This window comes from Cygnus atratus, chromosome 7 (assembly GCF_013377495.2).
Source record: "Cygnus atratus isolate AKBS03 ecotype Queensland, Australia chromosome 7, CAtr_DNAZoo_HiC_assembly, whole genome shotgun sequence".
Classification (NCBI taxonomy): Eukaryota; Metazoa; Chordata; class Aves; order Anseriformes; family Anatidae; genus Cygnus; species Cygnus atratus.
The window spans coordinates 8,055,630-8,083,093 of NC_066368.1; the positions used below are offsets into that span (position 1 = coordinate 8,055,630).

The 27,464-nt window shown below is 35.9% G+C and overlaps 1 protein-coding gene across 2 annotated transcripts in view; it reads right to left on the reverse strand.

Moving 5' to 3' along the window:
- Positions 1-27,464, reverse strand: part of ATRNL1 (attractin like 1) — a 492,744-nt gene that overhangs the window by 42,966 nt on the left and 422,314 nt on the right. For both annotated transcript variants that reach the window (XM_035547698.2, XM_050711915.1), the window contains one exon: positions 12,720-12,834. In XM_035547698.2, coding sequence (XP_035403591.1) covers positions 12,720-12,834 — 115 coding nt within the window. The remainder of the gene's footprint in view (positions 1-12,719; positions 12,835-27,464) is intronic.

The window sequence follows — 27,464 nt, forward strand, 5'->3', positions numbered from 1 at the left end:
AATAGTTGCACAATATTGATTGAAGGAATCAAATGATTCTGGAAATTGAGCAGCTCCAAACTTTTAAGAGCTACTTTTAAGCGAGAACTGTCCCTATCATGCTTTTAAACTGCTAACAGCAGAAAGCCCTGACATCCTTCTGTCAACATTTTCCTGAACCACAAATTGCTCATGCATTAGAAATTCACTTGAAATGGCATAAAAAGGCTGAGAAGTAAATGTATTCCTGCAGTCTGGGTCTGCAAGCCAGTGTAATTTCAGAAAACACCATACAGGCTGAAAAGACAGCCGACGCAAGGACTGAATTTAACTATAGATGATAACTCAATTTATTTTCTCTGTAGTCTAGTAACTCAATAAGTCTTTAATGGTTTCATAAATAAACAGATGGATGACATCAAATGCCGCAGAATGATAAATCTGATTGGTCTTTATATAATTTTGGATGGCTTTATACCAGAAATAGACAGTAGAAGCATCTTAGCCCAAGAGAGTGATAAAATAAATGTGGGAAGATAGATTATAAGCAATTGCATTGTCCCAGTGATGAATGAAACTTTCCATGATGGTATGGACTAAGAATCAGGACAGGTCTCAATGTAACTATTTCTAGTGGTGGATTTGAACAGGTTTGTCTTCTGTTGATAAAAAGGTGCTTCTTTTCAAGGAATTCAAAGTTAGAGGAAGGAGAAATAGGTGATGGGACCCCTGCTGAAAGATTTAAATCATATATAACTTTAGCCTTGAAAGGTTTATGATTCTAATTTAACTGTAAGCCATCTGCTTCACCTACTATATGTTGACTGAACATAACATAACATAAAAGCAGGCCACCAATTTCCAGTAAGAAGGACACTTATCATCTAATCTGTCACTTAAACAGGGATTTCTTCACATTACCTAATTTTGCAACTCAACTAGACATCTGTTGGATCCTCAAAGTTTAACAGTACAAAATTAAAATCAACTGCTTGTGTTTTTTTGGCAGGACCATGGCCAAATAAGATCCTCGGTTAAGGTGAAGCTGCACATTCATAGTGCTAAATGCAGACAAGACAGGTCCTATTACTGCATATTTCCTATGTCAGAAGCAGTGGGTCTTTATATCAAGAGTGTTCTAACACTAGTGTTAGAAAAAACACTGCTGAATAGCATCATCTGATTACTAAATCACCGAATCATAAACGTTTGTGTGAAATAAATTATACTAGCTAAAGTTTTGTGTTTGTTTGTTTGTTTTTAGGATTTCTATTAAGAATGACAAATACCATACAACCTACAATCTTTTTCAGCAGTGTAAAGCTTAGTCTTGCAGAGTACCTAAGAGTCTGCCTAGAGGACAGTCAAATTGAACATCTAACTTCTTCCTGTGTATGAATTACTTTTATTTTTTACATCCTACCAATTTCACTCTATGTAAATCCTGCTAATCCCGTGGCCTTCCTCATCACTGAACATGCACGAATCTCACTGGAAAAATATGCTAAAATGTTTACCTTTTATCTAAATAAAATGTGCAAGAACTTTGCACTTTGTACTTTGATGGCCAGACATCATAAAAATAATCAATCTGTCTGACTATTCAGTGTCTAAAGGCAGATTAGCATTTCTGTTTTTAATGAGTACGAATGATTAAGCTGTTTTCCATTTCTCTCCCTTTTGGACTTGGGATCAGACTCATTAGACACCACTGAGCCTATGCTAACACTATGTATAGCATTCACCTAGTCATAAGGCACACTGCTCATTTTACAAATAGGTTTTAAAAGAGATACCATGCACCCAGAAGAAAAAACATCACATCCAATAATACAGGATCACATCCAATATAGGATTTCACAGCCTAAAAAAAGAAAATAGGACCAAGCTCTGTAAACTACCAGTTTGTTTAGAAGAAGTGATCATGGTTATGCAATTCAAGCAGCAAGAAAAAGAAGGGCCAAAATATTAAGGAACAGCAGTTCCCCACCTTTCCACATGGAGCCCATTGTAGAATCCTAAGGCTTCCCCTGCCATATGACAATGTAGGGAGTACAAGGGAATGGACTATTTCCATAAATCTCACCCAGACTCTCCATGGGAAAAAGCACTGCTAGAAATCTGTCCCTTTTTACATCAAGAGAAAAGCAGATAGTTCCGGTTGAACTGCAATACATTCATCAGGAAAAACCCTTGACTCTTCCATGACTTCCAATGAATACATTATCAATATGCTACATAGAAGCCAATGAACTTCTAAAGGAATGAGGCTAGGCACAGTTTCTGAATGCAGAAACCCTATGAAAACAGATAAAAAGGATCAAACTACAAAGGAGACTGTGTTTTAGAGGTAAAGAAATGTAAAAGTGAAATAAGAATTGCCAAAAATCAAGCTGAGTTAGACCTTACAAATGGTTCATTAAAATAAATACCTAAAGGTTTTCACTGCATAAATAAAACACAAGAGAGAGAGGAAAATAAAAGGAAGAATCACTACGTAGCAAGAATGAGATGGAGATCAAGTTTTTTCTAGATATTGTCCCAGAACTGAGTGCATTATTTGATGGTTTTCAAGGAGTATGATAATGTTTATCAAAGGAGATACAATAAGAGGGATAATGGAATGAGGGTATGGAAATTGAAACAACACAAGCTTTATGCACTGACATTAGAGTAATCAGAACATTAGTTCTGTAAGAATGGAAGAAGATAAAGGCTGGTAACAGGGATTTTTAGTAATCTGTCATGAAAAACGCAGGGTATGTAAATTGAGAAAAGTAAATGGTATTTATTTCATACTAAAAATTGTCTAGATTCTAAAAGGAAAAAAATATTCAGTTTGTTACTCATCAGATTCAGCTACATGATACTGGCAGAAAAGAATAATTAAAGTCAGGTAAATGAAAAAGGGAGGGGTCAAAATGCAACAACATTTCATCAAAGATTGTGCCAGAACAATCTGATAGCTTTCTACAGTACGTTAACTGATTTTCTAGATAACAACATGCAGAAGATTATTCTATCTAGATTTTTGAAAGATATTTTATGCTGTGGGATATTATCAATGGACACAAAAATGATAGATAGTACAGGGATTATGGAGAGCAGACAAGTGCATGAAGGAGAGAAAATAGAGTGGTTACAAAGAAGGAGGCTGGTGAAGGTATAGCATGGCAACAAGAATCAATCTTCTGACCAGTCTTGTTTAATATTTCCATTAAAAGTCTTGGCATAAAAGTAGGAGCATGCTGCTGAAATTCAATCATGACAAACATTGATATGTTATCATCAATACAGAGAAGGAATAGAATATAAAACAGAGAGAGATGCATGACCACAAGAATTCAAGCAATATAAATGCATTCATATTCAACTGTGCTAAATTCAAACTTGTATTTTGGAACAAGCAGAAACTTATACACTAGAAGCTCGTTGTTTGAAGAAGAGAAGGGCAGGGATGTAAGAAGTTGGCTACAGAATGACCAAGTTGGAAAAGGGTACAGTTGTTAAAAAAAAAAAAAAAAAAAAAAGTAAATGTTAAATGGGATACAGCAAGGAAATATAAGTGCCATTGGGCAAGGCCAGATGGGACTTCACGTGGCCCTCTGAGTACAACCTGGCCATGCAAAGTTTAAAAAAAAAAAAAAAAAAGAGAACTAAAGCTGAAACTGGGACAGTGCTACAAAGGTGTTCAGATGATTGAATAACATGTTTAAAGTAGAACTTATTTGCCTTAGCCAGGCAAAATGAAGGTGGAAAAGATATATGTTGTCTGTGTTAAAATACTGTGGGTGATAGATGTCAGGTTGAAAACAGGAATTTGACATAAAGGATCTCTTCCATCATCACCTCCGGATACATTTAAGTTGGAAATTAGAAGTACTGTAACACTACTGTTGTGATCAATAGACTAGTCTTCCAATATGAGTGGTGAGAAGAGAAAACAATAACCTTGCAGAACTGATAAAAGAGATTATGTGACACAGACCCAGCAACAGGCAAGGTCTGTATTACTGGGTACTTTCTCACTTTTAGTGCTATAGATATTCAATGTCCTGAGTGTTTTAGCTGATGGTCAGCTGGCAGGTATGCTTGAAGGATGATGATTCTTTGACAACTACAAGTTTAGGACCATGAGCATCCACTATTGTCTCTGTAGTCTTCATAATGAGCGAGGAAGGGAACCTGGCAAATTGCCATCTGGATGCAACCTGAAAATGGCTCATCCATCACCACGAACAATTGAGGAGATGTACATGACTGGGCTTATATTTCAGTGTTCAGAACTTCATCAGACATTAAAAGTGCAAAAAACCCCAAGAGCAGAAAAAAAATGTATTTCTAATACTCTGGAGGAACAGTGATCATTTTAGTTTGAACAATGAATAGCTAGTTGTCAAAGTGTTCATAGTATTTAACAGTTTTTATTAATATGTCTCATTTTATTGAGTTCTTCTAGGCCAGGGAATCCAGTGATAAAGTTGTAAAACAATCATCTCAACCTCCTCTGTTTGTTCTCCCTGCTCCTGCCTCTCCCCCCCATTTCATAGCTGTATAGTATGCAGCTTTTATTGGCCAATCAATAAGTAACATTTGCCAAGATTTGTGGAAGACACATTGCTAACATTATGCAGCATGTTCTTCATTTTAAATTGTTTACAACATTTTTTTCAAGTAAATTTTACAGAAATAAAAAGGAATCAAGGTGCTATGGCTAGAATGATGTAAAAAGTAATTTATAACAGGTCCACCTAAAATTATTAACAATAAGACCAGACAAAATCAATACCTACCTCATTCTTCATCACTTACAAAGCTTACTATGCTAAGAACCTCAATGCTTTTTAGGTGAAGACTTTACCCTGCAGGTTGCAAAAATAATTGCTTTGGGTTTGGGTGGGAATTGCTTTGGGGCTGGGGTGGGAAGCTGGGTGGTTGGCCACTGGGACTTATTATCTATTTTGTTTTTGCTATTGCCATAAATATTTTTCAAGTAATCATCAGCACCATCTGCCACTTACCACTGTGTTCTTTTCACAGTGTCAATACTATAAACACAGTCTGCTCCCTCATTTGATGCAGTGCAGAAGAACAGAATTAAGCAGAAAAGTAATGCCAAAATAGGCCTTACTATTTAAAAAAAAGCAACTCCATCAGTAAAATGGTCTTCAGAATAGATGATTTCAGTCTCCACTAAGTCTTAAAGAGCTGTTTTGCCAAGGATCTCCAGTTAACAAAAATAACTCTAGAATTTACTTATTTTGAGATCATACCATTTGACAAACTGATTTGTCTATAAATTGAAGTTACTGCTTAGTATGTCAATTAGAGTTTTAGTTGTAGTCGTTAATCTCTTACAAAGACTATTTTGATTTTCTCACGCATTTTAACTCTTTCTGGTTTTTGAGCATTTCACTGGCAGCATATTGTTAGCTAAGAGAGAGACTTCTTCAATGCAATTTCCAAAATTTATTTCTGTACTAAATGTTTTAGTCATGCCTTACATTAGAGAGAGAGAGAGAGAAATTAAACTCAATCTCCAGTCTAGACAGTAAAGGTAATTTTTTAACAAAATCCTGTTCCATATCAAGACATTCAAATGCATGCACCTCTACAAGCTGAGCTATGTAAACTAACACTGATTCACTCCTTGGAGGCATAATTCCTACAATGCAGACGTATAATATTTTCTGGAGACAGGTTTCTACTTTTGTTTTTTTCTTCCCAGGAGTGGTGAAGAAAAGAGAAAAAAACTTTTTATATAAGCTCTGCATTCCTTTTCTAGGTTAAACTCTTCTTCCCATAGCCCGGTTGAAGACTTCTCTTTTGTCTGTAGTTACTAGTCCATATCTGCCTTCAAAATGCTGCGTGCAGTATTTGTGGTGGTTTTACCTTGCTGCACAGCTGAACTCCACCACAACCGCTCTCTCACTCCCCCTCCTTAGAAAAAGAGGGGAAGAAGAAAATATGCTGGAAAGAAAAAAAAATCAACTCATGAGTTGAGATAAGGATAATTTAATTAAAGGGAAAAGGAAGAGGGGAAACAAACAAGCAAAGGCTGCATGGAAGCACAAAGGGAGAGAAAATAAATTACTCTCTATTTCCCATCAATGAGTGATGGTCAGCCATGTCCCAGGAAGCAGAGCCTCAATACATGTAGCAGTTTTTTGGGAGGATGGATGTTCTCATGATGAGAGCACTCCCTCTCCTTCTCCTTCCCCACCCAGTACACTGCTCTCAGTAGTTACGTGCTGGGTCTGGCTGGGCTGGAGTTAGCTTTCCCTGCAGCAGCCCCTCCAGTGCTGTGCTCTGCACTTGTAGCTAGTGCAGCATTGGTATCACACCAATGTTTTGTCTACTGCTAAGCAGTGCTGGCACAGCACCAAGACTCTCTCCATCTGTTCCCCCACCCCAAGCCAATAGGCTGGGGGTGGACAAGAAGTGGGGAGGGGACATCACCAGTGCAGCCGACATAAAGTGACCAAGAGATATTCCATATCATATGATGCCACACATAGGGAAAACAAACAAAAACAAACAAACAAAAAGCTGGGAAAGGGAAAGGAGAAAGAGGTCTCTCATTATAAAGACATCTGTCCTCCCAAACAACCGCTATGTGTATTGAGGCCCTGCTTTCCAAGACGTGGCCAAACACCACTCATTGATGGGAAGTAGAGAATAATTGTTTTTTCCCTCTTTGCTTCTGTGTGACCTTTCCCTTTAATTAAATTATTATATCTCAACCCATGAACCTTTTTGTTTCCCATCATACTTTCTTCCTGCCCCTCTTTCTCTCTGAAGAGGGGGAGTGAAAGCGGTTGTGGTAGTGTTCAGCTGTCCATCAGGGTAAAACCACCAGAAGTTAATGCCATGTTTTATATAGCATGAAATATATAACCAGCATAAGCACTGTTCTAAAAGAGACACCTTGCCAACACTACTTGCACCGTCTACTAGCTACCTGACACCACAGCATACATACATCTGTTGAACTCTTAAGTGTTATTTTCTAGTCTGAACAGAATCCACACAAAGGACAAAGATTAATGATCTGGTCTTCTGCTCTAAACAATAGCAAGCCTCAAGACTTTTATTTATTATTTTTTTAAAATAAAATTTAACTTTTTCAGAGTATAAGAAAATGTCTGCAAAGAGGAGAAATACTGTATCAGAACATGCATGTCTCAGAAGACAAAGGATTAAAGCAAGCAAATGAAGCTCTGACATTCACCCTCCTCTCTTCAGCCTTATTGCTGCGGTGAGGCAGGAGGTTTTCAGTAGGCCCACAGATATACTTCATAATGCAGAATCAGATTCATACATCTTTTCTGTATTCCTTGTCTTTTCCCTCTGAGTATACAAAAAAAATCTAGACCCTCAACATGCACACACAAACCCTTAATATTTACTCCATACATTACACTGTACAATTCCACTTATATATTAACTTTTTCATTATTTGTTCTTGTATTTTTTCCTTAAATATTCTTTAGATAGCCTTCAACACGAGAAAAAGCCATAATAGATTCAACATATAGATACATAAGACATTCTGTTGTATTCATCTTCTTCTGCATTGTCTTATTTACAGTATATTTCCACCAATGCCTTTAACATTTTTCTACAAGAAATTTTTTATTCCTCCTTGTAACCCATGTGACTTTAAATTGGGTTATTTTGCAAATAAAAAGGGATTTAGCAGGGTATGTGTTTTAGCAAGTAGAAATTCATTGGACTTGCTCACCCTTGTCTACAACTGCCATTTTACTGCACACTGAGATAGGTACATATACATACACGTTCCACATATGGGAATGGGTATTCTTCTCCTTAGCATTTAGAAAACACTAGCCTATAGTTTTGTTTCAAAGGTTCAGAAAAATTGAGCAATGTCATTAAATATAATATTTATTTCATATTTTAAATAATGTGCCTCTTATATATTAAATTTTATATTTTAATCAGAGAAAATTAGAAACAGTATTAAGAAAGCCTTGTTACTGAAACCCCCATCCAGAGCTAATTGTCTTGTAGAACACTTAATGAGTCGTTATTCATTAAGATGGTGAGTACAGGGCAGGCAGATGGCATGGTAATTTTATTGATTCTGTGATCCTATTGTAGCTTGCTGATTAAGTAGGAGTGAATGCCAGTTAGTGTGGACAGAATTATATGAAGTTTTGTTTTCATTCACAGATATCAGAGAGTAACTTTCAGATAGCACTATTGGAGAGGCCTATTGAACAGGAAAACTTGCTATCATCATTTATATTTGTAACGATAGAATATTGTATGCAGTCTTCTATGATGCACACTGTACAAGCAGTGAAAAAAATCTTTCCTCTGAAATTGCTCTATTAATGACTATAATTTACTTAGTTCTTGATTTAAATTTGCAGGTTTTATTTTTCATGTATTACGTTAGATTTATCTCATTTAGTCATACAAAAGTTAGATGTCCTCTGTGGTTTAATAGAAAGAGAGAAACATACATACACATACACCTTCAGAGACCATTCAACTCACTGTTTTAATGGAAAAATACCTTTACTGGGTGCTCTACCACTTCTACCTGCTAGGGACATTTTGCTGTGTGAAAGTAATGTATCAACATGTAAATAATTCACAAACTGCATCCTTTGCTTCTGTATTATTTTGACGTGTTCTAGTTTTCTTTTTTCTCCTTGTGCTTTAGAATATTTATTGTCCTTCAAGAATGATGAAAACATTTATCATGGAGTTTTATAAACTTTTTCTACAACACCTTGATACCTCAAAGTGTGGGATTTAGCTGTCTTTAATAATAATGATGACATGACCACAGTTCTTTTAGCAGAATTTATCACACTACCAGGCTATTCTTTCTCTATTGCCCAATGTGTCACTAGAGTTGTATTAAGACCTTCAAGGAGTTATTCTTGGTCTTGCCACTGCTGCTAATCCATCAGCACATTTTTCTATTAAGTAATTTTCACATTAAGTAATTTATATATTATCTTCTTGTTCCTCCTATATTTTTTCAATACTCTTTGAGATGTATAATTTAGTTCTTTCTAGAGATCTGGTTGCAGCTGCTGTCATTATTAGATCTCTCTTGATATTAAGAAATGTTTAAGCTATTTAAAGCATGGGGTCAGACAGTACAGCAAGAACAGATGATCTTTAGCTTCCAGTCTATCATAGAACCTGCAGGACATGTGCATTGTATATTGTAATCTTCCCACAAGTGGTTGATTTTTCTGCTATACACACACACAGATGCATGCATATTACTATACACATGGATCGTATAAAGAATCCATATTTTCATGAACCTCTGAATTTTGATCATATCTGATTGCTCAGGTGCAATGCCACCAATGAGACAACTGAAGAATGAGAAAACTATGTTCTGTTTGTCTAGCCATGACTGAGATATTTAGTTTTATCACTGTTAACATTCCTTAATATTTTTCATTGATTGTTCTAATTTATAATTTTATTCTAATTTCTGCTTTAATCCAAGCAAAATTTCATTTGAAAGCACTTCTTACTCTGTATAAATATAATTAAATTACTAATATCCTCTCCAAAACATACACCTACCAAAATATATAAGGCCTTCTGTACCACACCTAATGTCATACAATGGAAACATTTATTGACTTTCCAGATTTTCATGATGTTTAACTGTACAATTTGTTCCATCCTTGAAAAATGTGACTTAGAATGAATACTGTTTCTTTTCTGCAGTAAATTCATTTTTTAATCAGTATTTCACCTGAGTCTATATGACCAATCTCTATAAGACCTATCTTGAACCACATATTAATCTTAAATATTTTAATTGCGTCAACCTAGTACTGATTTGTATCCTCATAGCATTAGCACTTAGAACTAAACAATACAGAAGTCTTCTTCTGTAAAGTTCTGAGCATTTTGTGCAGGACGTAGAGAACACTCAGATCTGCACTGGGACATATGGTCTCTCCTAGAGAAGTTTTTGCCTTGCATAGCCTTTGGCCAAAGCCCACCATCTGTAGTTTCAAGTTTTCTTCCAGCTGCTGATAAAGGTGAAGTACAGAACATATGCTGCAGAAACAGTAACCTTTATATTGGATTTTTTTTTTTTTTTAAACATTCAGTGAGACATTTTTCAGAAAAATATTTGTTAACGTAAACCTTGGAAACAAACAAAATTCACTTTCGAGCAAACTAGGAAGTTAAAAATGTATGGGTACAACTTTAATAACTTCAGAATAGTGTGGCCTAGTTATTTGTGGAAAATATTAACATCCCTGATTTTGAAGAAAATGTAACGCAGAACAATACAGGCATTCTTCTCTTTATATTTCAGACACACACATGTAAGAAATGAAACACAGTCTCACACTGTGAACTGAGAATCAGTATCATTGACATATCATTCAAATAAATATGTTTGACACACTGTCGGTTTTATCCTAGAATGATCCCAATAAGCTTGAAAATTATTATATGCAAGTAATAGAAGCATCTAAAATTACTTGGAAAGACATAATTACTGAACATGCTACTTCCACCCACCTAAGTATCATTGTTTTAACCTAGCTTAGGTCATAAGGGAAACAAACTGCATAGCAAACATATGTCTGCTGCACAAAACTTCCACATCATTTCAAATAACTTGGCACAGTTCACAGCATCTGCTCCCAGGAAGCCCAGGAAAGAAGCAGCAGGTAGTGCTGCAGGACAGGAATGAAGTGAATTAGTAGAGCTACAGGTATGCCAACAAACTTGCATAATAGCTTCTGCCTAGACTATGCATGGTTACATACAGTGAAAACAGTCCATGGGTACCAAAATTCATTACACTTAAGAAAAATGATTATAGCAATATAACCTAATGGTTGAATCAGCATGGTTGCATACCTCAAACATTCCTATTTGCTTTTGACCCTGAACGAAGCAGAAGTTGCAGAAGGGATTAGAAAACATTAGGTGTTTCTAAATATTAAATGTCTGACAAAGACCATAATAAGCAATGGAGGAATAGGATTGAAAATATATGCTGCAAAGCTGATAGAAGACCAAGTAATGAAATAGAGGACATAATGCACTTTAAGAAGAGGTATATTCTTTCACGTGTTGAGAAACTTTGAAAATGACACATCTGTTGCATTGCTGAACCCAACTAATGTTTGAAAAGCCTACTCCCTCCATGTCTCATGTGCAGCAAAGAACAGCAATTACTTAAAAAAAAAACCTGTAAATAGTAAATAGAAACTGATTATGATATAACTAGTTAAGCACATTTTGCTACAGAAGAGCACATCATAGGTCAGTTTGAAAACAACAGAAAAAGGCATATTAAGCTCCAGTTCAACAATTACTTTTAATTTCCTTTCATAATGTTTTTCCTTGTTGTAAGATTATAAACACCTTTGTTTCTTTTTCATTTCCTTAAAACATGAACAGGGAATATTTTAAACATCCTTCCTCCTTCATTGCTGCCTTCAGAGCACTTACATTTATATACTTCTACCAGGAAACGCATTTGTCAAAGTATCAGTAACACTTTCATTTTCATAGCACTTCCAGAAACGATATTCCAAGCCATAAATGACATTTTAAGAACAAAATCCTCATCTCAGGACTCAGGGAAACACAAACAAACAACAATTAACAAACAAATAAATAAAGGATAGTCATCTGGCCCAAAGGAGAAGAGAGAACACTCGGCTGAGCGTACTTCCAACAAAAGTCACCCAAGTCTGCCCTCATCATCATTACTCAATACTTTTTATCTCTTTAATAGATTTTTGAAGGTTAGAACGATAACTAACTTTTTGGCTCTTAATAATAAAAGTTAGTCCTAAAGCATATTTTCTAGCTTATGAGTATTTTGGGCCCATATCATGCATCTTATTGTTCATTACAAAGGTGTTCATTTTGGCAAACACTCCAGTGAACTCTGAAATAGTACACTGCTCATCTGTGCAGTGCCAGATCATTGTCTAAATTTTCTTATCATGACCATTTTGTATCATATCATTATAGGCAGTATTTAAAGGATTTAAAAAAAAAAAAGAATTTATGTATCTGTTGTTTAGGAGGTATTTTATAAGAATGGCTGTAATGGTTCTTTACAACAATCTGGAATAGATGAGATAAGGTAGGTTACCATGAGATGTATTTCCAGGTAATGCAAATGCTGCTTTAAAATGAGCTGGGATCATTTCCAATGTGAACACCTTCCTAATGAAGCAGGTATATTCAATCAAAAATCCCAGGTTTCATCCAACAGGCATTCTGGGAAATGTTAATATTTTAATTGAATCCTGGTCAGCACAGCATTGGGAATAATTTCTCTTGGTGCAAAGGAACTTAACTAGAAGTTAGTGCATTAAACACTAACTTGAAGCAAGAATAAGCATTGGTATTCCCTTTATAGCACCATTTACAGCAGCTGAACTGAAATTGTAGAAGTGGCTGCACATGAAAGTGTTTTGTCCTGCGAAAAATTGGTACACAAACATATTATTTCAGGAAGTGCTGAAGTATGTCATTGCACATCAGCCTTGTTTGATCATTGGGCTTTTCATGTGCTATACCACATCAAATTCCAGATGAAAATTCCTCATTAAACATTGACCTGCATTAAACACCTTGACTGCGTAGCCCCTTGCATTCATAGACTGTGCCATTATTTTGCATCCGCTCAGTTGTCCAAGAGTTCATTGCATGAGGACAGAAATAATGCTCACCATCACAAGCCTTACCTGACTGACCCGGGGGTGGGACTCCTGATGATCCTCTTGGCAGACATAAAAATACCGTGAGGACAGCTGCTTTGTTTCCTGAACATGGCTCGATAGCAATTGGTTTAGGAGCACCCTGTAAAAGGAAGGCACTTATGTAAAGGTTTATAGGGATTTTAGTTATATTTTTTACTTGTACTTCTTTATTTTAAGATTCATTGTAACAGCATGAAGATTTTTTTTCCCCAATTAGCTCTTTGCATTTAAGCAGATTGTCCTACTCATGTTCATTGACTTAAAAATGGGCTTTAACAGCCCACACTGCAAATCTAATCAAACAGAAAAAATGAAATGATCATAAAGACAACAAAATTATTATTCTAATTTTATAGCTCACTAAATCTAGCAATTTCAACTTCTTAGTCTTAGAAAATCACAACATATTTTCGGTATACACAATGGTATCTAAGAGTACTAGAATTTCACATATTCTAAGAATCAGAAGTACCAGTCTAAAGGAACCAGCAACCAGCCGTCACCTAGCCCTCCTGATGTCAAAACGGGGAAACGAGTAGATAGATGAGAGAGATTAAGATCTCTCTTAAGTTTCCCAGACCAGTAAGTCTGCCTTCTATGTGTCTGTCTTGGTAAGCAAGTGATTTCTGTGAGGCAGGTTCCTTCTGAATGTTCTGCACACACAGAAAACAGGTGCAATGTTACTTTATTTAAATAAACTTACAAACTCCCTTCAAATGTTGCCTGCATTATTATCATCTTACTTTGTCTCATATAAGACAGTATATAACAGTGCTTTTGCTGGTAGGAGGTATGTGCTGTTACTAAGCATCTCTCTCTTACTGGCTATATAGATCTTTTAATTTGCAGTTAGCTGTCAACTGAATGGTTGCTGCCATATTGGTCTCAAGTTACCAAGATTGAGGATACTAGGAGCTAGAAGGAAGCAGAGCAACCTACAAAGCCATAGAATAAGTTTCTAATATGACAATTTACAGTGTTTTCATATTTACACGTTTCCATATTTTGTGCTTGCTATGAGACAGGCATTTCACTTTTAAGAGCTTAAATGTTTAGTCAACCCCTAAAGATATTTCTGAAAACATTAGGTCAAAATCAGCATAAGTATTTCTCTCTTTTTCTTGTTTGTAAATTTTTAGAATGTCTGTCATGTTCCAAGGCAAAATACCAGTTTGATGTTTTCATTCAAAATTCAAAGCCATAAAACTTTCCATTTACATGCAAAATGCAAAGTATATATAAAATGTCAACTGATTCAAATATATGAAGAAGAATGATAGTTTAGCTAAGTAAAATACAGTGAAATACTAGATATAAAGAAAACAAAGGCACTTCCATCATGTGAAGCAATTATCATTTTCTATTTTTCTACATCCAAGTAACCAACATTTATTACTGCTCAGTGGAGATAAGGAAATAGAGAACACTGCAATAAATTGAGCAATAGATAAATATACTTAATTTTACTACCTGGTCATATTTGAAAGGCATGTTTGTAGATTCATTTAAGGCGATTGCATTAAAATAACTTGGCGAGAAGTGTCATCTAATTTAAAATTGCCAAGACACAGTGATTGACAACCTATATTCACTAAAACCTTACCAAATGATGACACTATAAAGGTAAAACCCCAGAAGTTTCAGCTAACAACAATCACTTTTAAAAAACAGCATAAGAAATGTTTATTAAACTGATTAAACTAAATCTGAGGCATTTAATTTAATTTTCTGTAACCCAGTGGCCTAATGTTGGCCAAAGCAACAGAAGAGGAGAATAGATTCTGTGTTTTTCTTAAGCTGGTGTGTATCCACCAATGACTTCCATCAATCTATGATCAGCAAAACACCTAGACAGGCACTGCTGTGTGATATGACTCTATACCAAAAGAAATGCAGAAAGGGGGGGGGTGAAAAGAGCCATACTAAAATTAAAAGCATTGATTGCACACACACAAAAGCAGTATCAGTGGATTACGGGAAAAGAAATGGTGTGGGAAATTTTTCTTATTAAGGTTTCTTTGACTTACATATGCTGAAGGGCAATGAAAAAATAAATTTCTTCTGATCACAGCATTTAATATAGAAAAAGGTCTTGATGGGATCATTCCGATTAGCAGCTAGTTTGTGCCCTGGGCAGTTTAAATCTAATCAGACAAGCATAGGCATAGGGTAATATAATACAACATACCAGTCCTGACAGCAGTCCGATCTGGTGTAAACCTCTCTGATAACTTCTCCTACTATTCTGTGCTTTCATTCACTCCTATCTATTGCACTTTCAATTGTCAAAATAGATGGCTTCCCAACTGCCCCAACAGGCAGCACCTGCACCTCCCCGAGACCTTAGGTCTTGTTTAACATGTGCCGCTAACTCCAGCGCTTCTTCCTAGTTCCCTCTTTCCAACCATCTAGACAGGGATGGAGCCCCATGGCAGTTAAACTCAGCTCACTGTCACCCTGTGCTTCCTACTTCACCTTGTAGTGGCTCTGAATCTTGAAAGAGCATTTGCTATTAAAAGAATTAGTATTAGTAGTGCAAGTAATGGAGCATTTAAGTCATCTCTCCTGATTTGTCACCAAAGCAAATAGAATAACATGATTCCTTTCTATTTATGCCTGTCAGTGTTCAAGAGGCATTTGGATAATGCCCTCAATGACATGCTTTAACTTATGGTTAGGCCTGAAGTGGTCAGGCAGTTGGACTATATACTGCATCTTTGAAGGTCCCTTCCAACTGAACTATTCTGTTCATCCCATTTAAAAAGACAGACAAAATTAAATCTTCATTTTAAATTGTAATTTGAAATACAGTATACACAGACATAGCACTGAAAGGAACAAATTTATTGTTATGTCTTTTAATTTGATGAAAAAATGTTGAATTATATGTCAAATTGATATTTTATATTGCTGTGCAATATATAACCTTTCATTAACAGGTCGTCATTTTCTGTTTGAAGTTTATACTAATACTTTTCTAAACACAATTGGAGGAAACTTTCTGATAAATATTTTTACAGAGGACCTCATCCAAAAATCACATAGAGTAGGAATTTTCTATTTGTGCTTAAAAATTGGGATTCTTTATGGAACATTATTACTGAAAAAGGAGATGTATAATCTTACCTCACATCATTTAGATTTTCTAGCAAAACGCCAGAGAAGCACAGAGCAAATGATAATAATTTAGATTCTCCAAGGTTTGTCAGTTGTTTAAAGATAAATAAATAACCATGAATCAAAGTTATTTCCTAGTGACATAACATGTTCTCTGAAATGTACCATTTATCATGCATTTTCCACATTTTTTTTTTTTTGGAAGAGATAAGGCACATGTTTGTTTGCCCAAAGCACTTAGCTACCGTGATTTACTTACTAGAATTATCTTCTTTTTTTTCCCCTGCACAAAAAAAAAAAAAAGTGACTTTTGCTTTTGCCAAAAAGCACAAATGACAATCACGGAGTTAATAAAACTTTACCAGTAGAATACAGAATAAACAAATACTTGTCTTATTAAACAACACTTTGCTTTTATATCCTCTTTCTTACACACAACTGACAGGTGGGAAGGTGAAAAGGAAGGGGAAGAAAACCAGAAAAGGATAAAAGGCTCAAAGAGTATATATTATTATAATTATTGCTAGTGACAAGAAAAGACTAAGTTAGCGGATGTAGACAATAAAAAAGGGGAGAAACTAAGGAATAAAACTGAGAGTAAATAATAATAAAATTTAAATTTCTACTTAATTATTTAGTCAGAGAACTAAGTGTCAGAAGAATTCTGCCCAGGGTTCACCATTTTTATCAGAGAAAAATTTCTCCACTCTTCAGATTTGTTTCAGAAAATCTAAAGTCCAGCAGCCTGGGTGAGGTTGTGAGGAATTAACAAGCCTTGGGCAGACTCTGCTCACCCCTGATCTGTTTCTAAAAGAAAGAAATTTTAGCACTATCCCCCCCCCCCCCCAAAGCACAGATAACAGCGCTACTGTTACTGGCATAAAAACAGCCATACCTGTATTAAAATAGTCATTACTATTAAGTTATCACATCTGCTTTGTAATGACAAGAAAGTAATAAAACAGGTTTATTTTTAATTTAAGTATTGGAAACCCCATCAAACCTTGCATTGTGTTATCTGGCAGTTTTGTAATAACATAAATGAACAGTTTTAAGCACACAGCCCAAGAAAAAAATGGGAAATGTATTCTGCCATTCTTAGCTGGCAGAATGGGCAACAGAAGGCAGCAGCATGAAGGGGTGAGAGGAGCAGGAGAAGGTAACAATGACCAAGGAGATGTTCATGGATTAGCTATAAGAGTTTAGAACCTCTTTGGACGCAATGCACCAACAGTTTAACATTAATTCTCATCTGGCTATCGATGAAAATACTTTTTAAACTATGAATATGGGAAAGGGAAAAATGTAAAGGGTTGTAGTTCTATCTGTACTCCAAGAAGTGGTTTCTTACAGAAGTGCTATAGAAATTCAGATTTTCAGTGTATATATATATATATATATATACACACACACACACTGAAAATCTGAATTTATATATATATATAAATATATATTTATTTCTGTTTAGCATTGTAAGTTAGGTGCATCCAATTTTTAAGAGTGTGTTATTATACCATAAGACAAATCACGTAAAACTAAATGGCTCCAATCTCATGCCAAAAAAACAATTAGAAAATTGAATCAAGGAATTAAGGATTAATGTGAGCATGTTACACCTGTCAGCAGTAATAAGTATTTTGACAAGAACAGAATAAAGTTTGACAATGTGCACAAATACAGATCTGATATATAAATCAAGTATTAAAATATAAACAACTATGCATTAATCACTCCAATGTTTCGTAACTAAAATGGTTTTAGAACTACTTGCAAGAATTCGCTATAAATGAAATTTCATCTCTTCTTTTTAAAAAAGAGATGGCTTACTCTTTTTTAGTAATAAATGATGATGATTTAAACATAGTTTTTAATCATATTATTAATGCAGAATTAGTCAGGTGAATTCCACATAAACTAGGCTTGATGGCTTGGCAAATAAGCAATCTTTGTTATGACAGGATTAATACCAGACTTTGACTGTAAAAAAAAAAACTTTTCTGGACCTCAATGTGCAAGACTTCAGAGGGGAGAAAAGAAAACAGGAAACAAAAGACTATGTCTTCTGAAGAGGTAAGGAACGTAGAAAAGGAGGAAAGGTGCACATTCAGTTACATTACAAGTATGCACATCTTCCTTTTCTCTTACCTTCAGGTTCTTTTCTTGAATTCTTTGGTTATTTTCTGGCTTTCTTGATTTATTTGTGATGAGAAAGTCTCAAATTCAGAAAAGAACTTAAATACTTAAGTTGGATTTTGACCAAATTTAGGTACCTACATGCAAAATCAAGAGCCTTAAAACCCTGTAAATATCTTAGTTTCACTATTAACATTTTCCCAATAGTAGAAACTCTCCTTCACCTGCCCAGGCACACCCTCATCTCTCTTACACCTACTCAGGATACACTGGCATTCCTGCAGCTCTCCTAGATGTGGAGCTTGAGCTGGGAAGCTGTTTGGTAAAACACATTTATCAAATGAGGCTTCACAATACTTTCATTTACATTTACAACAGTACAACACTTTCATTTAAAACAGGGTTGAAGGCATAGGTAGTTCTGTTCTTCACAGAAGAACATGTTCTTCATGTTCTCCGGTTTTCCTGTTCTGCGTTTAGTAAATGTTTGTTTGAGGTAAAATACTCCAGGCTATGAAGATAGAGAGCAAAATTCTGTGATTGCTCTGACTGTTTTCAGTGGAATAAAGGTAGACTTCTGAGCAGTGCAGAAGAGGAAAAGAAAATTGATCCTCTCAAGTTCATGGAATTGCATTGATGTAATTTGTTTGGGGCTTTTTTAGCCATTTTGTTGGAGAAACTCCAAATGTCGCTAGCACAGCTATCCTGCCAACAGGAGGTGACAGGCGAGTCTCATCAGCAGCCAACCCCCATCCTGTCCCCACTTGACTTTCCCAATGTTTATTTGCCAAGAGAAGCAAAACCAATGGTACTGGAGAGTATCATTGATAACAAAGAAACGAGGAGATGGTGTCTGCTCCTTCCAGCAGCACCTTACTGCTTTAACAGCTCCTGCTGCTGCCCTGAGGCACCTGGCACACCTGAAACAAGGCAATGCTTCAGATAGACTGTAATCAGTACTTCTGTTTTCTTTGACTATCAGTGTTACACTGCATTGCTATTCTAAATGTTGGATATGCATGAACAGTCATTAAAATGAGTATGAGCTCAGCCACCCAAAAGTTTTGACAATTTTCCCCACAGATTTATGTAGGCAGTAATCATAGAATCACCGAATAGTTTGGGTTGGAAGGGACCTCTAAAGACAGTCTAGTTCCCACCCCCTTGCTATGGGCAGGGACACTTCCCACCAGACCAGGTTTCTCAAAGCGCCATCCAGCCTGGCCTTGAACACTTAAAGGGATGGTGCAGCCACAGCTTCTCTGGGCAGCTTGTTCCAGTGTCCTCATAGTGAAGAGCTGCTTCCTAATATCTAATCTAAATCTACCCTCTTTTTGTTTAAAACCGCTACCTCTTGTCCTATCACTACACTTAATAAGCCTTAATGACTACAACAGGGAAAAAAAAATGCTTTCACCAAACCTTGTTTATGTTCCAGCAGATAGACCTTTCAGGAAATTCTGCAACAGAATCAATCAGCAAAGCCACAAAAAGTGTTCACAACTCTGGCCGACATAGGAAGTGCCAGTTCTTCATATGACCCTAGGGTTCTACTGAAATTATAAGCATTCACTAAAGATTTTCACTTCATCCATCCCATAGAGCTCCTTTCACAATTAGCGAGTGGAAAGCTTTAACTCAGCTTAACCTGCAAGAGTGGCCCAGAGCCTAAGAGTTGTCAACGCTTTGTGGTTCTGCACTGCAGCGTCTTTTGCTTGAGGATCTCTTAATGATTTATAACTCTAGTTAATGAGGTCTCACCAAGGTGAGGTGCATATCCACTTTACCTAGAGCAGTAAAAGCTGAAAAGCATGGATTTGACTATCTTAAAATTCTTCCACCTATACTGGAGAACACTTGAGGCAACTGCCTTGTTCCTGCAAGTCACTCAGCCAGCACTGATTTCCTGGGAGGAGTCTACCAGCTCTCCTTGACCTTCAGGAGGAGCTAGTTTCCTCTGAAAATTTCTATAGCAGCTGATGGAACTAAGACCAACAAGCTAATGTAAAGGAACAAGACCAATATTGTTACACTAACATTTCTTACAGATATTTTTTTTTACAGTGAATTATCTTTTCAAACCAATTTTGCACCATTCTTTTAGCAGAATATAAATCTCAGTTAATTTCCTCATTTCAAAATAGCCATGGAAATCTTAAACATACTGGTATATTACTTTCCACAAGAAAAACAGTGGGAATTAGAAATAAAAAGAACCACAGTATGATTTACCAAGCTGTGATTATGGCAGCAGTGATCAAAACGCACTGTTATCCTTCAGCTTATTGTTTTACCTCTCTGTCGTAACTATACCAATATGTACTAATGGGCTGCATTCTTTTTGCAGTCTTCTGATTAGAATGTTTGTCAGTTATCAAAGGTTATGTACTGATGTTGAATTTATGTATCAATTTGAAAGTGTTTTTACCCAGAAGAGCTGTATTTCTATTATATGAACCGTATTTATTTGCAAATGTGTATATTTATTTGCAACAAAGTTATTCTGTCTCAGTTCACCTAATAAGAGACTTCATTTCAAAAGCTAATGCTGTTTAAGATAGCACTTCATTAGCAAGAGAATTATGAATTAAGACTAAGCTACAAGGATCACCTGCATTTCAATGGGGTTTCCAGAAAGAACTCCAAGCCAGGTTTCCTATTAAAGCTTGCATCCATTTACCTAGAGGTGTTTTTGTTTTTTTCCCTGAATTGTGACACTAATGTGAACCATCCGGCAATTTTCTTGACTTTCACAACTGGTTGAATGGAATGCAAAACACAAGTTAAATCAAAACATCAGATGGCTGTAAGGCATGTTGCGTTTCATTTCTTTTCTGTGTTCATGTATGCAGTTTTCTATCTTCTCATACTGTTAAATAAACTTGGGTTTACTTTACTGTTATATCTTGCCCACTCATAAGAGCAATTTCAGGTTAATCTGCAAAATATTGGACGTAACTTCCAGCAGAAGGTGTGTGTAGCAATTGTACTGGATTACTGCCAGAGGAATCCCCAAGAGCCTCCAGAACATTCTCCTATTAAGCTGTCTGAGTCTGATTAAAGGTTGGCAATGCTAGTGTCCAGTTTGTGAAAAGAAATTTATCTTGGCAGCAGCTAACTAGATCCTGTTCGGAAAAACATCTGAGATCCTATGTCTGTGGCATATACCAAGCATCATGTATCCTCAGATACTTTCCTGTAAACTCTTCTTCCTACTGCCATTTCAAATTCTGAAAGTCAAAGTGGTGCTGTGCAGTGAAGTGATGCTAATGGGCATTTGTTTCCCAGATGGGTATATCTGTTGGATCTCCAAGGATTAGAAACAAGAAGTGGAAAATTTCATTATTCCTTCACAATTCAGCCTTAAAGGCTCATGTCTATGAAAACTTATATTTTTACTGCTGACAAATCACTGACAGCCCATCACTATTAGTACTTTGGCTGATCAATTAAAACCAGATTGTTGCTGCTGTGTATCCCGGTGAGTTGCTTTACCACTGATTGCCTGCGAGAAGACATGGTCCCTCCGTAACCACTACTGCCTTTTCAGGGTGAGGAAGATGAAGTATTAGGTGCAGTTTAAATTCTGCCTGACTTGCAGGCTAACAAGGGTGGCTGTGGTGGCTGGCATCAGGGGAATTCTGAGCTCAGGATAAGCACAGTGCAGGTTAGTTTCTTTGGAGCAAAAGCAAACTGAGTCAGCTGCAGATTTCTAAAATGTACATTACGCAGAAAAACTTGGGCTGTCCTTTACTCGGGGCAGATCATAAAATTTAAATCCGTCGTTGCTACAATGACTCTAGGAGAGAACTGAAAAGTTCTGAGTAGAAGGTGCCTGAGCAGCATCCTAGAATCATTAAAAATATGGTTTAATTATTAATTAGGAGATCTATACCAGACTTGAGAGGTTAGAAAAGGCAAGTATCCTCAAATTGTTGTGCTGTATTTTGCATTTCTTGCAAAGAAAATATAGTACACCATATGTCATCTGTAATATACCCTTAGTGAACTTTTTTTCCACAATGTCTTTTAAGGTTCTTTTGTAACCTCCTGGCCACATGCAGGATGCTTAGTGAATGATAAATTAAAACACTTATACCTGGAATCATAATAATAAGAAGAACTAAATCAAAACACATTGTGAAAGCTAGATGTCAGCAGAATGGATTAAAGTGCAAACTTGGCAATATTCTTAATGCAAGAAAAAAAATGCTAATAGCACCAGAATAACAAATGACTTTCTATCATGACACCTTACACAGATCACAGCCTACAGAACATAGGGAAGACATGAACTGAATGCCTCAAAGCATGACATAGCATTTCTTTTGATTGTCCTATAAAATGTGTTCTTTTTAAATGCCAAAACATCATTCTGAAACAAATTACCCCACTGTTTAAGATTTGTAAGCACACAGAAGTTTTTGTGACACATGACCATGCGTTGGATATTGTGGATCAGATCATAGCTGCTCCAGCAGCAGAAGAAGAAACAATCAGACTTTTCTACCCCAAGGAAAAATTACATGATGGGAGCAAAAGGGAACGTAGTTTTGCTCTATCATATAGTAGTAGCAGCATGTGTTGAAATGCTGTTTCATTTAATGAACACATTTTAACGTTCACCTCCAGAGGTGGAAAGGGAGAGGGCAGCCTGGCAGGATCATGATAGCACAGCCAGACCTTTGTAAAGGTGTTGCAAGATGTGTCTCTCACTTTCCTCTCTTGAGGACCTCCTACTCTGGCCCATTCACCAATTTGAAAGCATGACTGGGTACAGTTTTACACTTAAATCTTACAAATCAATTAAAATTTCAAATATCTATGAGATAATGCTCAGCTGTCTAAATCACTACAACACACAAATAGTAGCAGAACTATGTTGATTTATAGCAACTACAAATCTGACACTATTTTATTATTTTCTTAATAGTTTCTTTGAAAAATCTGGCAAATGAACTCAAACTCAGGTATTATCACTTAATGATATTTTCCAAGATGGCTTCCCATCAAGATTGTTAACACCTACACTGGTCACAAACATATTAGAAACTCCACTGAAAAGGAACAGGAAAGGAAACTTTTCCTTAAAGAATCAAATCTGACAAATAATTAGACACATGAGAATTGGTGTTTGGTGAAGCTGTCGCATTAAAACAAACAGGATTATTCGCATGAATGAAACTGCTTATGCACATTACTCATATTGGCTTAACATGATAACATGGAATACTTTTTTTTTATTAAAAAAAGAGGTAGTTTTTAAAAATAAGAAATAAATAAAAATATTCCTTTAAAAATTACAAGATCTACATCATTTTTACTAAGCCAGCAAAGATTTACTGCATAAAGGATTTGTTGAAGTTGGATTTCCTGAATCTCACTTACTTGACTTATGTAGAAAGTGTCAATTTTATTTATTTATTTATTTATTTGTAGAAAATACCATATTCCAAAGTATGCTTAGGCCCTTGAGCACTGCTAACTGAAAACGAGTAGCTTGATTACGTTTCCATAGTCCTGATCTGCTTGTACTTCTTCTCCATTTGTGTTTCCTATGACACAGCAGGGAACTTCTCATTACTTTGTATTTTTATTATTTTCTTCCATAGGTTGCTATAGAGTCACCACCAACAAAAACAGTTGAATTCTATAGACTCCATTCTTAATGCATGAAAGTACAGAAAAACTTGTTATTTTGTTTAAGGTAATGTTCTAGCCTGAAAGTTTACGTTGTAAAGCCCACAAGTTCCCAGAAATGGTATGCAAATTTTTTTCAAAAGACATACCATTTTCACAGTAATTTGACCATCTTTTTTAAAGAGTTTCCTTGAAAATTCACAGATGTTTTTTTTTTGAACTTTTCATTGGAGTTTGATTCAAATCCTTGCATTCCATGAATATTTGTACTTCATCTCATACATATATATATATATATTTATATTTAGTTCTAACCACATAGTTTATTTTACCCTAGTTTTGTACATAGGTTTTAACCTGCTGCCAAGAGTAAAACAGAGGAATGCTCGTCCTGTACTTCTGTCAACAGAACGGAACAAATTTACTTTTTGCTATATATAAGCTCTGATTTAGTTTAGCAGTGACTACTATTAGGCTAGTCATGCATTTCATCATTATTTCTAATTCCTCTTCCCTCTTCCCTCCCCTTCACAACACTTTCCCCAGTCTTATGGTGCTCTTTCCATGAAAATAAATGCCCCATATCAAATGTCACTGGCTAATATAATAAGCAGAAGGCGCAGGATCTTATTTACTTAAACAACAGCTGAGATTTGAGATCAGTCATCAAGCAGATGTTATTTCTGAAGTTGAAAGTGTTCACGATTATTGTTACTATAGAAACCAACCTTTGTAAAATATTCCAAACAAACACTTCTTTATTAGCTAGCAATGTGACTACAGTGCTCTGCATTACACTGCATCCCACGGTAAGTTATCAACTGCACGTATTTTCTTTCTGGTTATTTGCTTTCAATAGGGACTACAAGACAGAATTTCTATAGGTCTTACAAGATACTGTATCATAATATCAGTCATCCATAAAATGACACACACTGTACTCATTCAACACTAAACTCCAGCCTGTTTCATTTCCCCCTTCCTGTGGGCAGCCACTCAAATCAGTGCTTCCCTGTTTAGCAGCAGTGAAAAACAGGAACCCACTGCTAATTCCTGCGGTTAGATCAGCAGCACAAAACCAGCAGCGGTTGCTAAATGCCAGCCCCAGCCTCTTTAGCAATTAAACCCTTCTTCGTAGACTTTGTGAAGCCTGTGCGTCACTCAGAAAGCATCTTTCAGTGGCTAGTTATGGTATCATAACCAGCAGTTTTAGACTTGATGATTTATTTGCTAACCATACTAGAAGAGTGAAAATCTGAATCTTGGATCCAGCGTAGTCAGGGGGACTCCAGCAGTGCTGGATCCCTCACCCCATCCCCAAGGACAGGGATGGTCACAAGCATCACTGCCAGGTGACTTAGAAATGTCACAGCCTGTGCCCATGGCAAGGGGCAGGTAAATTCCCATTAGACCAACCTGTATTGAAGCCACCTCTCTCCTGCTACAATTAAATACCTACAATCTACTACCCATAGGCAGATAACAAGGCAAACTTCAAATAGATGTTTAGCAGGTCGAAGCTGGCTTGTTGTTATACCATGTGGAAAGGAAAACTGTAGTTAAGGCTACCCAAGCAAATTAGAAGAAATTTTATTACAGAATATATGCATCATATTGATATTAGGAAATAGTCCTCTGAGGTGTTGCTGTTTCACAGAAATCCTTAGAAAGGATAAAATACTATTAATATTAATGTTTCAAAGTACAGAGATATTCAACTGGTATCAACTTCTGATTATTATATTTTTTAATATTCTGATTATTATAATTTAAATTCCAAAGCTGTTTTGATTTTGAACCTATTGTCATGTGCTCATAACTTCCTTCAACTTTCTACACTGTGTTTAGGTTCAAATAGGACAATTTTGCTCAGTCTTTCAGAAACTTCCCGGCTACCTTTGAGATGTGGGACAATTAACATTTTCTTCTAATACCAGTTCTATCCAAGGCTTATAATTTAATTTAAAACTTGGCCCTGACTCAGGTAACATCAAGGATTCCTGCTTTTCATTACTGCAAAACAAAACTGTTTTAAAATGCAGTGATACAATCAGAGACAATTAGATTTCCATAAAAATATACAGAAGTATGGAAATACATGTGCCACTGGTAATCTATTTTAACACACAATACTGCTGCAGTGAGGGAAATATTAAGCACAACTAAGTCAGTTAAAAAAGTTTAACTGAGATGTGCTGTCTGCACCTGTATGATGAAGATGATAAAAAAAAATCCATAACTCATTTTAGGTGTGAGGAAGGTGTGGCAAAGGATGTTTTGGAAACAGATCACAAAGAAGGAGTAGTGCAGGCATGTTTTATGAAGACAGAGTTACAATTTAGAAGTCATCGTGTGGGACTGAATGCAAAGAATGCAAGTAAGGGTTGGCAAATGCCCCAATCAACATCCAATAAGGAAAGTGCTGTAGGTAAGTGCTGTAGTTACAGGTAGGTTGAAGTTTCAGAGAACATACAAGCTATATTTTAAATGCTATCTTTTAAGTTATCTTTAAATACACCGAGAGCATCTTAACTGATTCTATATGTCTGTGATGTAGTTTATGCTTTCTCCATGGAGGAAAAGCTACCAAGCTTTTAGCTACATAGGATTAACGTGGGCACAGAAAGTCAGGCCCTCTAGACAGGGGTGCTGAAGAGATTACAGTAGCTAGCAACACATTTGACTGACTCTTTCTTCCCAGTTTAAATAAGCAAGTTGCCATTTACAGCCATAGTGATTTAGGGCAACCTTGAGTATGAGCCTAGAGCAAGCCAAACCCATCCCCTTCATGTATACAAACTCAGGTTTTCTAATTTTTTTTTCTTTTTCCTATCTTTCTTTTTTTTCCTCACTGTGTTCCATGTGGAGAGGACATACAATGTGAAAAAAAAAAGTAAATAAAATAAAATAATTGCATTTACACATGTATGCAGAAATACTACACACACAAATGCATGCCATTATTTCCAGATGTGCTATCAGAAATCTCTGGAATGCTATGTTGAAGCAAAAACAAAAGTTCAATTAAAATTTTATCAAAAACCTTAAAAATGAAATCCTCTTGAAAATCTCTTCAGACAAAGCAATGTCTCATAATTCCCCAAATATCTACTGAAATGAGTTGCAATAAGAGGTTCTAGAGCCATCAATATCTTTAAGGATTTCATAGATGTCTTTTAGTTTCTCTTAGATAATAAATTGCCAGAATGGTTTCTACTCTTCCCAGTTCCCTTGTCTCTGATTGTTCTGCTGTGACATTTCTGGATGACTTCCAGTTCTGACTGTTGTAAAGTCCTTGTTTTTGCAGAATCACCTAGTGTTGAAATTTGCAATTCCAAACACTATCTTTTTTTGTCTGTTTATCAGCTAGCACTCTTTGCTCAAGTAATCTTTGCCCTTCACATTCCAATTGGTTTTGTCCTTGTTCAAACTTCTATGAATTTACCACAAGTAATGTAACTTGAAATGTAGATGAATAGTTTTCTTCATTTAAGAAAAAAATTATCTTTGTGTAACCTTCAGTTATGGGAAGTATCTGAACATATACTTAATGACAAACTTAATTTGGGTATTAACGTTTCATCTATTTGATCTTTATATTATTGAGTTTTAGCTTTACATTTTCATTATATATTTAAAACATTTTTTCATGTCCATATTAAATGCCTCTTTGTATGGCTGTAATTTTCCTCCAGTTTGTCTGGTTTTGGTCATTAGAGAGTTTCCTAATTTTCAGCGAATTGCTGAGCAAGCTGAAGATGTTAATTGGATATATGACTATTTTTTTCTTGTAGGAGTTTCTTATTAATGACTACTCCTGTAGATGATATACATTTTAAT